The sequence below is a fragment of the Toxotes jaculatrix genome, chromosome 9, assembly GCF_017976425.1.
Source record: "Toxotes jaculatrix isolate fToxJac2 chromosome 9, fToxJac2.pri, whole genome shotgun sequence".
Taxonomy (NCBI): domain Eukaryota; kingdom Metazoa; phylum Chordata; class Actinopteri; family Toxotidae; genus Toxotes; species Toxotes jaculatrix.
The window spans coordinates 23,862,507-23,883,578 of NC_054402.1; the positions used below are offsets into that span (position 1 = coordinate 23,862,507).

The following is a 21,072-nucleotide window of genomic DNA, read 5'->3' on the forward strand; positions in this document are numbered from 1 at the left end:
CCAGAGAGTCACCAAATTTATTACAAGGGGAACATAAATGTCAGAAACATCCAATAGTTGTTGAGACATTTCACTAAATACTACTACTACTACTAATAATAATAATAATACAACTAGTAACTGTAAATGTGTTTTTCATTATTTAATATGGCTTGTTTATATCAAACAGAAAAGTAGACAGCAGCAGCTGAATCATCATATTTGTTTTATATGTTCAGTTATGTTATGATATTTAATCCTTACTTAAAACTCACTCATATGAAAACCATTAGAACACTTGTTTCATTTTGAATAGATTTCAGCTCTCCACTCTAAACTGACCTGCACATCATGTTTTCCGCTATATGATTAAAACTCCTGGAATAAACAAACAACTGCTGAAACTGCAAAGCTGCACTGGAACTAAGATGAAACAGTGGGAAAATGTAGTAAAACACAAGGCCAGTTTTTAGTGGGACATTCATATCACATTTTTTTATTCTCCATTATGCTTGGTTTTCACTTTAGACACGTATAGTAGTTCCACAGTTAATGTGTTAAACAAGTGTTTGTTTGTTTGTTCACACAGACAGACATGGAGTTTCACAACATACACAAAATGTATTGTTAATATATTGCAAATCTTTTTAAATATTCTGGAAACAGTGAAAACCAGAGGACTGACCACACTTCTCTCTTCAAGCTGCAAAAGAAAGAAAAAACAAATTCACTGTGGGGACATACAGTCATATAATATGTTAAAGTAGTTGTTGGCTTTATTATGATTTAGTCACATTTAATTTAATAATTTATCATTTCTTTGTTATTATTATTTCTTATATACAATTATTGGTTGCTTTCCACAGTGTTGTATACTTAAGAGAAAGATTCTGAGCAATTTAAGACGTTTTTGCTTTTTGTGGTTGGGCTAAAATGTTTTTGATTTTTCAGCCATAAATCAGTTTTGGAAGAAATATTGTAGTGTTCTTGTATGATTATGGATTGTTACCTGCAACACAAGGGAAGACATATTCTGTCTCAGCCTGGTCACCTGAGAGGAAAAAGAAGAACGAGAAGAGAGATAAAAAAAAAACACACAAACTTTCTTCATGTGTCCAACAATGCAACACATTTAAAACTTGCAGTACTCAACATTACAGTTCTGATAACTATTCAGTTTTGCTGTGAATTTTGCTGTAAAGGATTTGAGGCTTTATGTAGGAGGCCTGAGTGTGAGCTTTACTTGGCTGGTAGTAGTCGTAGATCTTGACCACGGCTGGCTTCAGGTTCTGCACTGGCAGCTCCTGTACGAGCTCTAAGCTGTGGTTGACAACCACGTCCTTTTGTAACTGTTGGAAGAAAAAAAATGGATCAGTACCAAATCTGTAGAGCATCATTTAATGTTCCCCGCTGTGAGTTCCTCTCACCTCCTGTAGGTACACCAGAACCTGATCCTCCTTTTGTTCAACACGATCCACCAGCAGAGCACCTCTGAGCTGTGAGGAGACGATACCTCAGTCAGTTCATCAACAGATGAAAACTAATCCATTCTACTGAGCTGAAAGTTATTCCAATAACTCACCTGCTTCAAAGACTCTTGGTCTGGGACAAAACCAGAAAGCATTTTGATCTCCAGGATCACCATGTTTGTAGTGTTCTCGTTTCCACGATATCTGCAGGAGAAGCATAAAAATGTGATGGTACACCCCTTCACCCTCATACTGTACACATGGATGTTTTTTAATCTGAGACTTTGGCAGGGTTTGGTTTACAGTTAGGACATGTTTGAGCTAGTTAGTGATATGTTTATACCTATCCACCAATAGTTTCTTAGTACAGCACTTGCTGGTATGTGCAGAGTAATGTTTGTCTAAAATCTCAGTGTTGATCACTTACAGAGTCTCTAGCTTCAGAATGAGTTTGGGTCTGTGAGATGTCTTGGTGCAGACGGCCTCTGGTGTGACGTTGACACTGAAGGAAGTTTCTTCAGTAGGAGTTGGGATGTTGTAGTGAAGGGAAATCTGGGAAACAGGTACACAAGAAGGTTTGACCATCAACAATCTCGAGAATTTCCTTCAAACTTATGATGCAACAAGATTTGTCCTTTGAGAAGAACCATGTTTAGAGGTGGTCACATCTTCACGTGTCGTTTTTAACGAGGGGTGATTGATGGGTTTGTGGCCTAAGTAGAAAACCCAGTACATTTATTTTTCAGAATAATCCCCCAGTACAGGACCTCCAGAGAGTGGACAGCAGCAATGACGCCATCATCACTGTCAAAATGGCGAGCACTGAGCTCCTTCTTTGGCAGGTGTTGGACCAATTCAAATGGATGGCAGCCATTGCCCCAGAAAACAGAGGCCATCACTTTGCCTACGGACCTCACCGATTTGGCCTTCTTGGGACTCTGGCTTTTTTGAATGTCCTTTCATATCTGATTGGATGTTTCAGACAGCGACCATCGTCCCAGGACGGGGGCCGGGGGTTCCAGTCATTGAACTCAGCAGCCCACTTCTTCACTAGGCTGTAAGAGGGGGCACCCTCACCTGGCACTGTCACCACTTCTTCGTCCCTCCTTAGCTAATAAGCCCTTGAGACCGAGGTGGTGGACGACTGCGTAAAGGCCGATGTTGTCCATTTTCTCAGACAGTGCATTTTCAATTATCCGAAACATAAATACCAGAAGTTATTAGCTCACGTTAAAGTTCTGAACTTCAGACTTTGGAGAGTAAGAGAGGGGACAAGTATAAGCTTTCACTTCACACTGATTACATGTTGTTACTTAGCCTAACAAAAACTCCTGGACTTGCTTAAAGTGTTTGCTGAAATAGCTTCAAAAAAGTGGATTCATTCCAAATGGAGATTTGACAGGAGGTAAGTCCAATAATTGAACTTAATAAAGCTGGATTAAAAGAAAGCAGAACACAGACATGACACTTTCTGTATTGCTACTTGGCTGCCAGCCTGAGGACATTGTTATACTGACAGTGTTTGTGGTGGTGGACATATATCACAGAGAAACAATTAGAGCTCTAGTGTTGACTGACCTGCATTGAAGCACATGCAGTGCCCTTCACCTCCAGGCTGTACTTTCCTGACGTGTCCTGCAGCGTCTTCTCCTGGTAGAGCAGTTTGTTGTCCTGGTTCACATCAAATGTCAGCTGGCCACTGGGGGACTGGACCGTCACTGTGCTTGAACCGTCTGGACTGAACACCAGAGTGGAGTAAAGGGCCAGAGCCTGAAGAGCCACCACTGTGTCCTATAACACACACACACACACCCACACCGACAGACAGACAGAAAGACAGACAGACACACACACACACACACACACACACAGGTAAAAAGGTATCAGGTATCTCTAAAGTGTTGATTTTCATTCAGAAATGTAAAAAAAATATTAATTTAAAACAGGATACTTTGCTCATAATGTTTCATTTGTAGTTGGGCTATAACACTGCTGCTGTCCTTGGTGTGGTGTAATCACTGACATTACATTGTTGACAGTTGCTGTCCTATGAAAACCTGTATGTCTAAATGATGTGATTTAGAATTTTTCAGATACACTGAAGGATTTAATATTCTGATAGATGCTGAAAATGCCACGAAGATGAAAATAGATGAAAAAGCTGGACAGTGCCCAAATGGTTAAGGAGCTTTACAGTTTGGTTTTCATCGTATTTCTCCCAGAAGAGAACACGGTGTGTTTAACTTTAAGTCCAGCTTCATGCTGATGGTACCTGTGTGGAGGAGAAGCCTCCATAATAGTTCTGCTGGCTCGTCAGCCATCTGACGATGCGAGTGGTGTAGCCCAGGTCTTCAGTCGTGGGAGACGCACTGAGTCTGGCCAGCAGCACATAGGAGCTGATCTCCACAGACAGAGAGGCTGAAGTTTCTGTTGCTGTCTGAGACCACTGGAGGAAACCCCCTAAAAACAGCCATCCACACACACACACAGGCACGAGGTGAGCTACATTCACACTAAGTGAAGCCAGAATGATTTCCTTTAGGAGGATGACTCACCTTGTTTTAATGCGACTGTGTCCAGGTGCTGCAGAAGGTGAGCACGGGTCTCTGAGTCTCCTGCCAGGGTGAAGACGTACGCCAGCAGAGCTGTAGTGTAGGTGTTGCTGAGGTCACTGATGGACTCTTTAAGGCAAGAGAGGCTCTTCTTCACTGCAGGATCCTGTAAGAGATTAAAAACATGTTTTGATCATCAAATAACCATTAAAATGATTCTTTCATTATAAATGAGAGATTCATTTATTATCAGATACCCTGATCCCCCTATTTTCCACTGAAAAAGTTAAAGATACCACATCAGTGGACTTTTCAAACAGACTCTTCATGTGGACATGGTAAGCAGGACCACATTAAAGTATTAAAGCACAGGTGTGATTTACTAGGTGCAATGATCCAAATCAAATAGTCAACAGATTCACTCAAATGAAATAAAACAGCACGAGATATAAGAGTGTACTCACATCAACAGAGTTATTCATCTCCAAGAAGGCAGCAGTGATATAAGCAGTGAGAGTCACTTCATCAGACACACCACCCTGTAGACAGGAAGCATCATTCAGATACTGTCATCACTGCACCTCCAACAGCCAGGGGCCCAGATAACAAAAAGTGATTTTGTGCACTGATTACATGTAGACTTAAAATAGTGGCAGCGATCGGTTTAACAAATAACTGTCAGCAAGATGTCAATGAACGAAAATTAAACTGTCTAACCTTCCTCACTTTTATTATTACTCTCATCATTACTGGTCACTTTCATCACTCTCCACAGGTACTGTAAGCTTACCTTCATTCTGTTGTTAAAAAGTTTTCCTGACTGTTGGAAGCAGCCATTTTCTTGTTGTTTACTCTGGAGCCAAGTCTTGGACTCTTCAATATTTTTCGGGTCGATGTAGATGAAAGACTGTGCTTTGGCAAAAGATCTCACTACAAAAGCCGTCAGCCTGAGGAGATCGAGACAAGGTTAGACAGTCACTGACAAAATGAAATCAATCAATCAATCAAGAGTCTTTATTGTCATTATGTGAACATAACAAATTTTTGCAGAGACTCCCAGCTTTAAGGCACTTTTACATATAAATAAATAACACAAAAAAAGAACACTTATGAAAATATAAACACAAACTACAGTAATAAAGTTCAGCCTAGTGCCAGTCCAGGAAGAGGAGCCTCTTGATCTGAACGCTGCCTCAGGACAGTCAACATGAAACATAAGACTTTATGCTGAAGTCACTAGCTAGGCTAATTCCAGCAGTGTTCTCCAAAGTGCTGTTAGGTCATCGACTCACTGCTGTATTATTATTGCATGCACAATTATTGTGAATCATCTACTTATTATTGTGTGTGGAGATTGATCAGTAATGTTCTCACCAAGTGTTCCCCTCCCCTGATCCAAATGTGCTGTAAGCACCATCCCGGTGTTTGTAGTTCAGCTGTCTCTGGTAGCCTGAAGAACAATAGAAACACATGGTTATTTGGGAATAATGATACATATGTTCTCAGATTTTACAGAGTCAAGTATAGGACATGAGGTAAATTTGTTTTTGACAGAGTGCAGATGTACAGATGCATAGCAAAAGAACATTTTGTGGAATTTTATGAGTTATTAGAAGGCAGACAGTGGAGATATGACAGGAAAGGAAAGGACAGACGGGGAGAATGACATGCAACTAAGGTCTGCAGGAACACTGCAGTTGGAATGATGAGTATTTTCTAGTGATCACACATGACAGACCTTCTGCTTACATTCTGTGCAACCAGATTGTTCAGCTAAAGCTAAGAGAGACTCACCACTGGTCAGGAAGTTGGTAGCCTTTTCCAAGATGGCTGGGGTCAGCTGCTGTGTGTTTTTCAGGTACTGGAGGATGTAGATGTTGGGGGCCAGGAGCGCCATGTTCTGCTCCCCACATCCATACGGCATCCGTAGCAGCCCATTCAGGTTTTTCAGGGCTCGTCCCAGGATGTCACCTGCACAAAAATACAGACTGAGTAAGAGCAAACAGGTGACTGACCTGGCTTTTCATTTTGCTAAATGTGCCCAAAGAAAGTCACTAACATACATTTCTGTTCATTCTGCACTAAACTGTCATGGCTCAGTTGGTATAAAAACATGTTAAAAAGCTTGAAAAAGAAAAATTTTTGTATTTTCCTTCAACTGTACTGCATTCCTGCACACACACCGTCTTTCTTTTACTTTAATATAAAAGCAAAATGTGACATCTCAAAAAGGACTATCCAGTCCAAAAGTCCCTGATTTATGAGGCTTTAAGAGGGACTGTTAACTTGCTTCACTCTAGTAAAATAAATTTATCAGTTTACCCAGGACTGATAGCGAAGCACGGGCAGATCCATCAATCACATTCTCAGGAAGCTGTATGTCTATTTCCTCAGTCAGAGCCTCTCCTGTGTACAGACAGAGAACAGAACAGAAGCTTTTAGAGGGAAAGTCCAGTAGCAGTCAGTACTAAGACAGAGATGTCATTTAGATTTATTGGATGGTTGATGGGAACTAGTCAGACTATAGAAATACGATGGCATCAACCATACTTACCTTTTGGGCAGAGCAGCCAGTTGTAGGTCTTTGCCATCTCAGTTCCCTCAGCCTGACAGAGAAGGAGGTAGGGAACAATGTGAGTTTTCATCTCACATTAAATACAAAAAAAAAAAAAAATGGTTTGAGGATAAACTTCTTTGTTATCTCGTTTTAAGGGCACCAACCTTTACAATGACAGATTTTGTGACCACGTCGATACGGCCTCTGTCTGGCACGTTCACAATTTCATTTTCACATGAAATCTGGGATGATATCGCCTCAGCAGTCACAGACACATTCACAGCCCCTGAAATACATCATACCATTTGTAAATTTTGTCCATTTCAAAGTGTCCAAAGTATTTTGTCACTGACATGGATCTCACTGATTTCAAGGAGAAGAAAAAGACTTTTGCTTGGGAAGAGGGACAGCAGTTTCTCCACCTTGGTACAACCCTTTAATGTTTTACACCAGTGTGGATAAAAGCTTGATCCTCACCTAAGACTGAGGGGGCCATTGTCCAGCTGAGGGTCTTGCGCTCGTTGCCACACAAACAGGATGTGTACTGGTCACCAGACAGGGGGGTGAGGGTGTAATCTAAGGAGGGTGCTGGAGTCACACTGACCTGTTCAAGGGACACAACTATATATTTTACAATTGGACATGCACGACAAACTCAAACCACCATTCAAACTGCAGCCTGTTGTGAGACAAACAAACCTGATTCCAGTCACATTCTACACAAGGGTTTGCCACAGGCCAGTGAAGTATTGTTTACTCACAAATAATCATTACAGTTATTATAAAAACACACGGCATTAATATTGAATTTCACCATGAAATTAGCCAAATAAATTCATCTCTACAACAGGATGAATTGTAGCAACTTTATGATCCCCTGCCCAGTACTGTGGGCTGACGTTAGGTCATGTAAAAGCATTCATTACCATGATGCATTTGGTCAGGTAGTTGAAGACGGTTGCCTTCAGTTCAAAGTGCTCGCCCCGGATGATGGAGTAGGGCAGGGTGAGCTCCAGGAAGAAGGGCTGGAAGACAGTGATATTTTGACGAGGAGCCAAGCCGAAACCCTGAGGGGACAAACAGAAAGCCTCCGTCTCCCAGGTGGTGATGGTGTCTGGGACAGTGAGGGACACATCTTTTGTTCCAGACTCCCTGGATCAACAGATACACACAGACACAAAGTGTGAGCTGGAAAAACTTACTTTTACTCTTATTTCTCTTCAGTCAAATGTGAGCAGAAATTGTTTCATACACTGTGTTATTGAGATAAAATGCAGTAATACAGAGTTCCATGTTGCTGAAGAAATTCAGACAGTGTTTGTCATTCTAATTAAAGAGCATGATCCTGATGTGCACTGCCCCGAAAAGATTTTTTTTTTTTTTTTTACATACACAGTCATTATGTAGGAAACAGCTGTAAAATGATTAATAACATGTTACAAATGTCCTAAAATGACTCATTTTTGTTATCGCAATTTGAGCCATCAGGCTAAATAAAAATATAACATAATATAAGATAGTACAAAAGTCTCAAAGAAAACTTGTAGTAAATCATTTTCATGCCATTCATGTGGGCAGGGAGTGAGCAGGAAGTCAGAGGGAGGAACTCTGGTGCTCCAGAAATGCACTCAGTCATTTTATCTCATTTCATGGCCATCAAAACCCTCAGCAACAGAAGCTCACCCAACTTCCACCAGGTCCCATATCCAAGTCTCAGGAAAGAAAGTGCGGACTGTCTCTATTGGAGGACCAACAGGACCAGGTGCACCTTCCACTACTCTAGCATCCCCAGGAATGCTATATCTGAGACCAACACCTGAAAAGAAACCAGAAAATATTCTACCAGAAGCAGAGGACAGCAAAGACACATTGAACTGTTTTATTGCTGGTAAATATTTAGCATAGAGCAAACTTAGAGCAAAAAGGCGAGTTTCCATAGATACCATAGTGGTATTCTCTTCCTTTGAATTTGAGGCATGAAGGCACTCGGATAACCAAGTTTGTTGCCATCTTCAGTCCTACATTCTAGATAATCCAACAAGGTAAAACCATAGAAAGTTCATTACATGTTCAACAACAATATTACATGTACAAAAAATAATATTCTTTGTATTGTACATTAGTAATTGTGTAAGAAGTACCTGGAAAACGGTTTGAGCATCCTCCTTCTCGACTGGTCTAGGATATGGCAAAACGTATCTTCTTGGTCTCACATGCAGGCATTCTACACGATCTTCAACCTCATAAGGGATATAAAGTGATTTCCTGACAGGCAACAAGTGAAATATCTGTGAAGAAAAACAACATTCAAAGATTTAAACTGCCAATGATTTCTCATCCTTTGGAGATCTGATGTTTGAGTATATCAAGTACAAAACAGTGCCTTGATTCATATGGTGAACTTGTACAGAGGAGTACAGACTTTTTCATTTAGCAGTTGTTCAGCAGCATACTTTACAACTGGGTGAAATCAGCATCAGCTGTCTGATAATGTTAAGAGTGCAATAGCTTATCCAGAGGACACAAACCAACGCTGATAACAGTGGTTACCTTTTCTGCATCCAGAGTCTTCCCTGGCTCTTTGATCAGGACGCTCTGGTCGACAGCGCTCACTCCACACAGAGAGTCAGGATGGGCCGTTACCTGCATGGTGGTCTCTTCTCCTGGGACAGCTGAGGGCGGAGAAAACTCCAGCGACACCTGACACACACAGAAAACACACATCACACCATGTGGACAATGTCAGTGTGACAGTAATGTGTATTTTACTCTAACTTCTTTATATTTTTAATAAATCACAAAAACATCTCCAGAAAGAGATGGACCAAGGATGGAGACTTCAGTACATACACACAGTGCGTGAAACATGCATCCAGTGCATCCAGAAACTTGCCTGATGAAGGTCTTCCACCGAAACATTAAGTAAATTTCTCACTACAATTTAGACGGTGTGCAGGATATTGTTTGCTATTATGGATCGATTATCCCTTTCCTGTGAACCTGTCTCATGGAAAAGACATGCAAAGTGTCCCTCTGTTTTCAGATGACAAAATTTGAAAATCCCAAGCGGCAAAACCACAAACTGGCCTCAGTGCAGTCTTGGTGGTAAGTTATTATTTTCACTCCTCGCTACCTGTTGTGGTGATAGTGATTGTTTGTCCCCCCTTGTGGGGACAAACAAAGTCCCTTCACTTGGTCAACTGAACCTCAGACAAGGGACATGCTTTGTAAATGACAGGATTGATAGATTGACAGGTTACACCACCATACCTGTGGAACATCAAGCTCAGGTAAAAATAATTCAATATTATATAGACTACAACATCTCGACGCTCTGTATCACCTCTTGGATTCTGCACCTACACTTGACAAGCACAGCTGATGTCTCATATCTTCTTCTTACACTGACCTTGTGGCTGAAGCATTTCTCCGTGGAGAACTCAGCGCTGTGTGCGACCACAGTCTCACTGGGGAGGACGGCGTAAGCTAAGACCTGGATCTCCGGTGACATTTCCGGTTGCACGTTTAGCTTAAAAGACAACTCGCCCTCAGTCACTGAAACAAGCCAAATGTTATAAACAACAGTTATCGTTCACATGCCTCCATTTATCAATAAAACAGCAGTTCAAATATTATTTGATCATGCTAATTTAAGGGATAATTGGGACACCATTCTCCAGACTCATGATTAAAGCCAGACTTTGCTCACCTGACTCATCTTGCACTTCAACCTGTTTAAGTCCTTGCATGACAATGGCTCCTCTGGATAAGACCTGGAGAATGTGAGACAAAATGATACAAAGACTAAATAATGGAAAAGTAAAACCTCATCCCTGATGTGGGTCACGTTTAACTTGGTTCCTTTGAGATATATGGGTTTACTAAACCTAACATTAATGGTCTCATAATACCAAAATACTCTAACAGCTCTGGGTTCACCAAACTCACACAGTCATGATGTCGATGTGTGTTTATGAAGGAGAACAGAAGTGCAGATTGAGACAATGTGTTAAAATAACACTTAAAGTGCAGAGTGCAAAGTCAAAGTGTGGTCCCTGCCTGTCATTAGGACACAGCGTACTTTAATCAGTTGCATAATTTTGATATTAGACCCGACTTCCATAGATGCTGAGCCTCGTAGCAGGAGCAGCACACTGCTTTTTTGTACAGGTGTGTTAGCATGTCTCTCTGTAGTCGTTGCTTTAATGTAAATGCAGCATCTTGTAGGAAGGCCGACTCACAGCCGACTGATGAGGACGTGGTCCTTTCAAATGTTTTGAGCAAATCCCGAACAGAAACTGGCTCCTCACAGTGTGAGTTATAATGGCAGCTGAACTGTCCAGAGACCAGATTAGACCTGTTTCTGTTAACCAACAAATCCCAGCTTGAAACAAAAGCTTTGTACTTCTAACCAGCTGTTCATATTGTGTTAGCTTCATAAACAATGACAATGAGAGAAGTGTGCTTCACATTTTCAGGACAAACAGGTGCTTGGTCATCATGGTCTCATATGTAACCATGTCTCTAACAGGTAAGTTGATCAGAGGTGGAGCGTTCCTTTAAGACAGATGCTAATAACTGAGATGAATGTCATTTCAAAATATCTGACAAGCTGAGAAATAGTTTGCTTACCAGATATATCACATCCACAGAGTCCTGTTTCTCCCCAACTATAGTGTATTCGATGGAGATGTCCTCTTCTGTGCGGCAGTGAAGTGGCTTATCTTTCCTCTTCACCTCCAGAGAGCTGACTGATTTACTAAGAGGAGTGAAACGCTGGGCCACAGACAGTATGTGAACTGCAGTCTCATAGAACGGAGCTCTATAACCACTGTACTCCAGTGACGCTTTATCGCTAACCTAGATTGTAGAAAAGAAACATAGAAGGTGGAAGAAAAGTTTGGAAAGTGAGTTCAGTTTTTATAAGCAAGGTAAATGCTGAGGCATAGTATGGCCACTAGCTACTGTGGTGGAACCTTGGTCAGGTGAAGTCACTCTGAAGCCATTTTAGAGTTCAAGCTTCAGCTTTTGCTTTCGTACAGGTAGTTTTAGTGATACTTCTTACTCACGTGAAGTTGGATGTCCCCATCAAAGTCAGCTGTGCTAAGTGTGAACGTGGCAATGCCGTCGCTGTCAGTGGTGAGATTCAGGAGCAGATGGGGTGACCACCTTTCACCCTTCAACAGGTAGACCGGCATGTTAGGAATGGGTGTATCATCGTAGCGAACTGCTTTCACCTGTTGGAAGCACAAAGTTGTATCACTGACAGCGACCGTTGGCTTCGGATGCACCATCGACAGAATGACAGCGAAGAAGCAAAGACCACATTTTGCACTTACTTTTCCCTCCACATTTGATCCTTGGTGGTAAACCTTAGGTGTGTCAGTAAAGGACAGCTTTCCAATGGCATATGAAATTCTCATTCTCTCCTCTTGTTGACGTAAAACACCTATACAAGAAGCCTCCGTGTTACAGCGCGCATGCAATATTTTTAAAATACATGATGATCTATTTTTATGATACAAAAACTCTCATTTTAAAATATAAATAAAATATTGAATTGCCCCCCAGGGGACAAATAAAGCTCGAGATTGATTGATTGATTGATTGATTGATTGATTGATTGATTGGTTGGTTGGTTGGTTGGTTGGTTGATTGGTTGATTTGTTGATTGATTGGTTGATTGAAAAATAAAATAAGACTCACCTGTTCCTTCCTCTTCCAGTATGGCAGTGAGGTCCAGGTGATCTTGCAGTATCTTTTGGTCAAGTTTGGTGAAGTCTGACATATTGAAGGTAAAGGTGGCGCAGCCTTTGTTGTCGGTCTAAAAATGCACAATATATTATGATTCACTAAAAAGAAATGAAATAACACCAAAAATATATGTAACAGATGCACTTAACTGTTTGCAATACATACTCATACATCCCACAGTTTTTCAGTATTCACAGTTCAGGTGTCAAGCACCATCTCACATGTTAATATTCACGTGAACTGTGTTCCTTAGAACGACATGCAAGATGTCACGCACTGGCCTAAGCAAATGTCGGGAACACCAAAGCAACCATCACATCCACTAAACCAAATGTTGGTCTAGTCCACATACAACACTACTGTCGGCACGTTAAATTTATTATTATTATTAGTATTTGTTGTTATAATTTCAATAAACAGCTTGAAGCTTGAAACACGCTGCAGTCCAGAGCAGCTTCTGATTTTCTCACTTTTCTGCTTCTCATGGCTCACCTTTTTCTCTTTCTTAGTATTAACACTGTTCCCCGTTTGGGATGACTCTTTGCACTGTTTTTCATGAGTCTTTAAATAATGTTGTGTGTGACAAAATGCACAGGTTTTCTGATCATTGCTGAAAACAAGGCAAGACCAGCTGAATCACACAGGTGCCTTGTGAAGATGGTCGACAATCAAGACCCTGGTCTTGAAAAATGTTGAAGGCCTGATCACCTCCCCCCTCTCCCTGAACAGTACGATTAGACAGATAACAAGTCAGAAGTTGCCTTTGCTCCATTATTCCATTATTATTTGTGAAATGCAAGACGTCATGAAACAGGAAGCAGTCCACCGCCGACCACCAGAGACTGTCTTTGAACAGCGAGAGGGATCACTCTGACTCGATGTTATGTGACTACACAAAACAAAGTTCCCCTCTTGAAGCAAAGTGCTTTAACTGAACACACTCCCTCCGCTGGTGAAGACACTGGGATGTGGTTGAAAGCTTTGAGAAAAGCCAGTAAGCTTGAATTAAACCTAGCCTGTCAAACCGCTATCTCCATGGTAACTGACAAGATAAATGACAATGTTTGGTATCTTTTTAACATAGTGTTAAATGTGCACAGTAAAAGCAGAGTATACATACATTCTGTGTGGGCATATGGTCTGATTCTGTCAATACAGCGACTGTACCTGCTTTGTCTGCTCGTGGCATGGGGCCTTTATGTCAGGGCCTCCATCTTGATCTTCAGGGTTCACTATAAAGCCACTATAAAGATAGCGATTAAAAGGTCGGCACAGCTTGACTTGAACACTGCCTGGCACAGACTGGCCATATGTATATCTGAGGAGAAAAAAACCAAAACATCAGCATGTTGTTGAAAACCATTCACTCACCAAACTGGATCTAGTTCAACTAATTTTGAACGTGCGATTTGTCATTTGTCAAGAAAAGGCTTTTACTTACGTTGCACATACTTCAGCTTTGATTTCTTCCTGCTCCATACTCACTTCAGAAGGTACATTTACTTTCACGTCAAACTTAGGCAAAACTGTGGAGAAAATACGGTTCTTAACAGTCTTGTTTCATTACAAGTGGACGGAAATACAACATCAGAAAATAAAATTTTAAAAAGCCATAACTTACCATACTTCTCCACCTTGAAGTTGTGATATATCTTCCTCTCACCAATGGACACAACAACTTGGTACATTCCTTCACAGGCCTCAGAGTTCAAGGAGAAAGAGTGCTGCAATATTTTACCATTGGACGTTTCATTCAGCCACTGTCCAATCCGGTTATCAGAAGGATCCTGAAACATGTATTTATGGTATTTATATTAAGGAGGAAACTCATGTGACACAGAAATACAATGATAAATGCTCATTGTTTCTTTGTCTCCTTCAGCGAGCTCACAGATAAAACTGGACCATACATAAAGACAAACATTTCTGGTTGATTCAGAGAGAAAAAGTACATATTCACCTAAAGTTTGTTTACGTTGAGCTGATTTTAAACCTGCACTTTGCACATTAACTTACTAACCTAGAGCCTGACCAACACACTGGTTATTAGTGGCCAGTTACAGATCCTGAATATGCAGATATACAGATAGCAGAAATTACTGTTAAAAAATGAATGTATATTTGCCCCTTTAAAAAAAATTACATTTGATGTTTAATGTATGCTTTCAACAGCATGTCACTGTCTTTGGGAGGAATCTGTGCAGTGTAAAACAAAACTAAAGAATTATGGAGAAGAAAAGATGATGAAGACTCTAGAGGCTGTTGACAGCTCCAGAATAAAAAAACAACAACTAGTAAGTGGATGTTGAGTTAAGATTTGTTTCATCAAACAACAGTAACTCGATTTTTTTTTTTTTTTTTTTTAAAGCTTTCAATACATGATTTTTGAATGGATTTTCATGCTTAGGTTTACTGTAGTTTCTCTGGCAGCCACTGTCATTATACACAACAGATGTATTTTCAGAGATGTTTGACTTATTGTGTTAAAGTGTGAACATGTTAAAGTGTGGATACTGTTAGTCTTACCTCAATTTCGATTATATTGTACTGCAAAAGAAAGAAAGAAAGAAAGATAAAGGAACACAGCTTTATTCCAGGTGTCCTAGTCGGTCTGGGTCAGACAAACACTGTAGTTATGAGCAGTGTATGTTTATCTACTGCCAACACAGGCCACTGCAGGCTTGAAAAGACAACATGAAAAGAGTTTCTGTCTATTTCTACTTCATGTTTTATACACTTTCATAATTATTGCTTCAAATTTTATTTCCTTCAACAAAATGTTGCAAAATGAGAAAACTGTTGTTACAAGTCTGTAGAATTATTACAGCTTGAGCAAAAAGAGCCCTGGGCTGTGCTATTGACCCTTGATCAGGAACTGATTGATTAGAGACAAAGTTCTGGTTAAAGAGCACAACCATGTCAATCACTCATGTCAGTCTCTTCATTACACAACTTCTGCTCAGTCCCACTGTACTGTGGTTTATAAATGACATCTAAAAGGAAGGAGAGACAGTTCAAACACTCACCAGTTCACTGGCAGGTCTCAGCCTGGAGTCCAGCGTAATGACTCTGAAATGCACTGAGAGAAATTCAGAGAGAAGCATGAAGCTTTTACAGCTCATCTGCAGCCGAGTTAAACATCCAAACATCTTCTGTTTACTCAGAGATGACATCATTACTATCAAACTTACAAGTTAGATAAGGGCAGACTAATCAGTGATTTACTATGGGATTTAACACGATTTACTCTGTTATCTGTCTTCATTTGCTTTCTGGAAATCTCTTGTGAAGCAGCCATCATATCAGTTTGCTGCTGTTCATACATTAACTGACCAAAACACAGGGAAACAGGGAAACCCTTCTATAAATACCATGTTGTATACAACAGCACAGATCATCAGCTCAGAGTTACCTGTTTGTCCAGGGAGGTAGATTGGTTTATCTGTTTGGATGAATGTCATTGGTTTATAGACTTTGGTCATGACTTTCCTGATGTTGTTTGAGTAAAATCTGTCGCCTTTTACCTCCACCTGAAACTTTAGCACCTCTTCATTCTGCAAAGGAACCTGTGAGAGAAAGACATTTTATAGGTACCAGGAAAACTAACTCCACTAAAGAAAAAAAAACAAAAAACAAAACAACCCCCCCCCCCCCCCCCCCCAAAAAAAAAAACTCAATTATATTCAACAAATTACATGTTAAATGTTGAAGGTTTGGGAAAAATTAAGGAAAATTAATCAAAGCCTTTCTCAGAAGCTGACCTTGAAAGGAGTGCAGGTATGAAACGCTTCACTGGATGCCTTCTGGAAGAGGGTTGTGTTCCCCTCTTGGGAGATCAGAGTGATGGTCATGAGCAGATTCTCGTTGGGCTGCATTAGACTCGCACAGAATTTGGTTTCAGCTCCAGCTTCGAGAACCGCAGGAATGGCGACCATATACTGCCTGTAGACACACAAACATACACACATGTCGTGGACACAGCTCTGGATCTCACATGGAAGAATCTCAGAATAGAAATTATTATGCAGCAAAACAATCATCCAAGAAACGTGCTGGCACTGAACTGTCGTAACTAAATTACACAAAAGACAACATGCTATTGTCAGTTTTTCTGGCAGCTCAGGTAAACTTACGGATTTGCCAACACTTGACCCACACACAGACAACTCAGGCAGGCAAACAGTTTCCATGTTCTTATCTGTGCCACAGAGAGAGCCATGACTGACTGAGATGAGCCTCAGAGCCAGCATCTGTTAAAGACAAGAGACAAATGCCTCAAATGTGTCCTTTCACCCTCTGTACACTAACACACTCATCATTTCTGTGTGTCCTTTCAGTCAATCATTTACAGACAGGACTGAAATCCTGATGCCACACATATCACATATCACATATCACACATCCAGATGCAGGGCATGGAGGAGAACTTTTGAACCAGGCTGTTCATTTACAGAAGAATCTACAATTCATCATTAGTTGCAGTCATAGTCTGCTGATTTTTTTCTAGTCTCCATTTAACTTTAGATTCTTCAGTAACATCTCATGTAAGAAAGAGCTGTGTTCTTTTAGTTGTGATGTGACTGACAGTGATGTCTATGAGCCCCTGCAACCAACTCACATAATAGGATGATGAAATTCTTCTTTATCCCACCACATCACATGGAGCACAGCTACTGCAACTATACAGCAATTTATTTTCCACTCTAACCACCCACTCCATCATGAAGACTGATTGGTTGCAATAAAGAAAATGAGTACGAGTGTTAGTGTTTCCTCAGTGTAACTGATGTATCAGTGACTTCAGTTCTGCAGCAGTGCCCTTTACACTGTGTGGGATGTTTTGATTTTGCCATTTAAACAGTGCTTTTCCTGTCTGGACTGGTAAAAGTACATTACTTTCTAGTAAACAACCGATGTGGACTTTGTGGTCAACCTCAAACAATGATGGGTTACAACACACCAAAGTGCAACACCCACGTGTGTCCACTATTTGTCCATTGCTGCCCTCATGGACGGGGACAGCAGCCACTCCTTTGAGGGCAGCAATGTGCACATACTGGACAGAGCAAAACAGATGGTTTGAAACAGGAGAGAAGAAGCTCATCTGTGTCAGACTGGAATAACACCCAGGCACAGGGGGAGGCCTATGACACCACTTATCAGTGACTGAACCCAGATTTATGGCTCGGTGCAAAGGGGGTGAATAGGAAATCCCCATAAATACCCATGACACTAGTTTGGATTCACAGCACCCCTGAAACACCAGGCGGATATACAGTGGGTCTGGAAAGTATTCAGACCCCCTTAAATTTTTCACTCTTTGTCATATTGCAGCCATTTGCTAAAATCATTTAAGTTCATTTTTTTTCCTTAATGTACACACAGCAGCAACATTGACAGAGAAACACAAAATTGTAGAAATTTTTGCAGATTTATTAAAAAAGAAAAACTGAAATATCACACGGCCATAAGTATTCAGACCCTTTGCTCAGTATTTAATAGAAGCACCCGTTTGAGCTAATACCAGCCATGAGTCCTTTTGGGAATGCAACAAGTTTTTTCACACCTGGATTTGGGGATCTTCTGCCATTCCTCCTTGCAGATCCTCTCCAGTTCTGTCAGGTTGGATGGTGAACTTTGGTGGACAGCCATTTTCAGGTCTCTCCAGAGATGCTCAATTGGGTTTAAGTCAGGGCTCTGGCTGGGCCATTCAACAACAGTCAGAGTTGTCCTGAAGCCACTCCGTTATTTTAGCTGTGTGCTTAGGGTCGTTGTCCCTGTCCCCCTGTCCCCGCAAGCTGAAAAAACACCCCCACAGCATGATGCTGCCACCACCGTGCGTCACTGTGGGGACTGTATAGGACAGATGATGAGCAGTGCCTGGTTTTCTCCACACATACCGCATAGAATTAAAGCCAAAAAGTTCTATCTTGGTCTCATCAGACCAGAGAATCTTATTTCTCACCATCTTGAAGTCCTTCAGGTGTTTTTTAGCAAAACTCCATGCAGACTTTCATGTGTCTTGCACTGAGGAGATGCTTCCGTCGGGGGGGGGGGGGGGGGGGCCACTCTGCCATAAAGCCCCGACTGGTGGAAAGCCACAGTGATGGTTGACTTTCTAGAATCTCCCGACTGCATCTCTGGAGCTCAGCCACAGTGATCTTTGGGTTCTTCTTTACCTCTCTCACCAAGGCTCTTCTCCCCTGATTGCTCAGTTTGGCCGGACAGCCAGTTCTAGGAAGGGTTCTGGTCATCCCAAACGTCTTCCATTTAAGGATTATGGAGGTCACTGTGCTCTTAGGAACCTTAAGTGCAGCTGAAATTTTTTTGTAACCTTGGCCAGATCTGTGCCTTGCCACAATTCTGTCTCTGAGCTCTTCAGGCAGTTCCTTTGAGCTCATGATTCTCATTTGCTCTGACATGCACTGTGAGCTGTAAGGTCTTATACAGACAGGTGTGTGGCCTTCCTAATCAAGTCCAATCAGTATAATCAAACACAGCTGGACTCCAATGAAGGTGTAGAACCACCTCAAGGATGATCAGAAGAAATGGACAGCACCCGAGTTAAATATATGAGGGTCACAGCAAAGGGTCTGAATACTTATGGCTGTGTGATATTTCAGTTTTTTTTTAATCTGCAAAAATTTCAACAATTTTGTGTTTCTCTGTCAATATGGGGTGCTGTGTGTACATTAATGAGGAAAATGGCTGCAATATAACAGAGTGAAAAATTTAAGGGGGTCTGAATACTTTACGTACCCACTGTATATTGCGTGATCAGGCTGCATCATGCTTTACTATATTCTCAATTTTAATATTTTGTCGTTTTGTCTTTATCAATAGATAGCAACAATAGACCACTGGCAGGAAACAAGGGAGAGAGAGAGAGAGAGAGAGAGAGAGAGAGAGAGAGAGAGAGAAGAGAGAGAGAGAGAGAGAGAGAGAGAGAGAGAGAGAGAGAGAGAGAGAGAGAGAGAGAGAGAGAGAGAGAGAGAGAGAGAGAGAGAGAGAGAGAGAGAGAGAGATGAGAGAGAGAGAGAGAGAGAGAGAGAGAGAGAGAGAGAGAGAGAGAGAGAGAGAGAGATGCACCAAAGATCCTGGGCTGGATTCGAACCACAGATTGTAACGGGTATAGAATGAACCCAATTGCAGCACAAATCAGCATAAACAGTCTTTATTCAGCAAGTACACTATTAACCAGAGGATGCAGTGCAGGTGAGTATAACAGGATTCGAAGTCGGGTCTCCCGTGTGCTAGGCAAGCACTTAACCACAGAACCAACGGGGCAGATAGGGAGTATGGGAGACTCGTGAGCAGGTAATCAGTCCAACAGTTCTTAACAGGCTCAACGAGTTCGGGGAAGCGAAATGTCTCTAACTCACTGCTGGTGAAGTCTTGCTGGAAGGTGGTTGAATAAGGGCTTGGCGTGGATCCGGACCTTAGGCAGAGTCGGAGGAGCTGAGGACAGAGGGGGTGAGCCGGGGAGGTGAAGCTGAGTGCCGAGCAGCCACAGACAGGTGAAGAAAGGAGAACAGGCAGGCAGTACTCGTAGTCAAAGACGGAAGGCTGGTGGGTTACCGGGGCAGAGACGTGAAGCAAGGTCAGGAGCAAGACAGGTCGATAACAGGTAAGCAGTCCGGGAATAAGTGCTGGAGAGTCAGGCATGAGAGCGAAGACAATCTGGCAAAGACTGAGGGGATAAGGCTGCATATATACTGGGTTGATTGGTGAGCAGGTGACTGCAGCAGGTGGAAGTAGTTGGGCTGATGAGGGGGTGTGGCTGAGCAGCAGGGCAGGAGAGGGGCAGAGCAGAATGTGACACAGATGTAACAATTTTGAGGAGATACATGTCTGGCATGACGCAGCAGGTAGTTTATGACCAAACCACACACTGATTCATGTGACTTAAAGGCTCACACCTGACCTCAACAACCCTCAGGGTGCTTTAGAGACCCTAAAACAGGTGTCTCTGTGGACATATACCAGGATTTGATGATGATGTTGAGGTATGATGTTTATCATGTTAACTGTCTTGGCTTAGCATGTTACCATGCTACCATTTGCTAATCAGCATGAAACACATTGTGCAGATGAGGCTGATGGGAATGTCATTAGTTTTGCATGTATTTGGTCAAAGTACTGGACAAATTAACATTTTGACCTGATGATGGCACCAGATGAAAAACCAGAGAGTCACCAAATTTATTACAAGGGGAACATAAATGTCAGAAACATCCAATAGTTGTTGAGATATTTCACTAAATACTACAACTACTACTACTACTAATAATAATAATACAACTAGTAACTGTAAATGTGTTTTTCATCATTATTTAATATGGCTTGTTTATATCAAACAGAAAAATAGACAGCAGCATGAATCATTTATTTATTTATTTTGTTGCTTCCATTGTCCAGCGTCTTTGAGCACCTGGAAAAGCGCTATACAAATTTGATGCATTATTATTATTATTTTTATATGTTCAGTTATGTTATATTTAATCCTTACTTAAAACTCACTCATATGAAAACCATTAGAACACTTGTTTCATTTTGAATAGATTTCAGCTCTCCACTCTAACCTGACCTGCACATCATGTTTTCTGCTATGATATGATTAAAACACCACTAAGATGAAACAGTGGGAAAACGTAGTAAAACACAAGGCCAGTTTTTAGTGGGACATTCATATCACATTTTTTTATTCTCCATTATGCTTGGTTTTCACTTTAGACACATAGTAGTTCCACAGTTAATGTGT

The 21,072-nt window shown here is 41.3% G+C and overlaps 1 protein-coding gene across 1 annotated transcript; it reads right to left on the reverse strand.

The window, feature by feature from the left end:
- Positions 1-445: 445 nt before the first annotated feature.
- On the reverse strand, positions 446-17,031 carry LOC121186784 (alpha-2-macroglobulin-like). The gene is made up of 36 exons (XM_041045579.1): positions 17,027-17,031; positions 16,073-16,253; positions 15,724-15,877; positions 15,338-15,390; positions 14,838-14,858; positions 13,933-14,098; positions 13,753-13,837; positions 13,479-13,629; positions 12,264-12,381; positions 11,897-12,006; positions 11,627-11,794; positions 11,190-11,417; positions 10,267-10,330; positions 9,967-10,112; positions 9,108-9,257; positions 8,699-8,845; positions 8,485-8,582; positions 8,241-8,396; positions 7,484-7,709; positions 7,035-7,161; positions 6,722-6,843; positions 6,555-6,606; positions 6,323-6,406; positions 5,795-5,971; positions 5,375-5,450; positions 4,791-4,947; positions 4,465-4,539; positions 4,004-4,166; positions 3,721-3,908; positions 3,027-3,239; positions 1,876-2,000; positions 1,562-1,652; positions 1,407-1,475; positions 1,223-1,328; positions 989-1,030; positions 446-682 (listed from the first exon to the last, which is right to left on the reverse strand). The coding sequence occupies exons 1-36, from the start codon at positions 17,029-17,031 to the stop codon at positions 678-680; spliced, it is 4,299 nt and encodes a 1,432-aa protein (XP_040901513.1). The 3' UTR covers positions 446-677.
- Between the last annotated feature and the right edge of the window lie 4,041 nt (positions 17,032-21,072).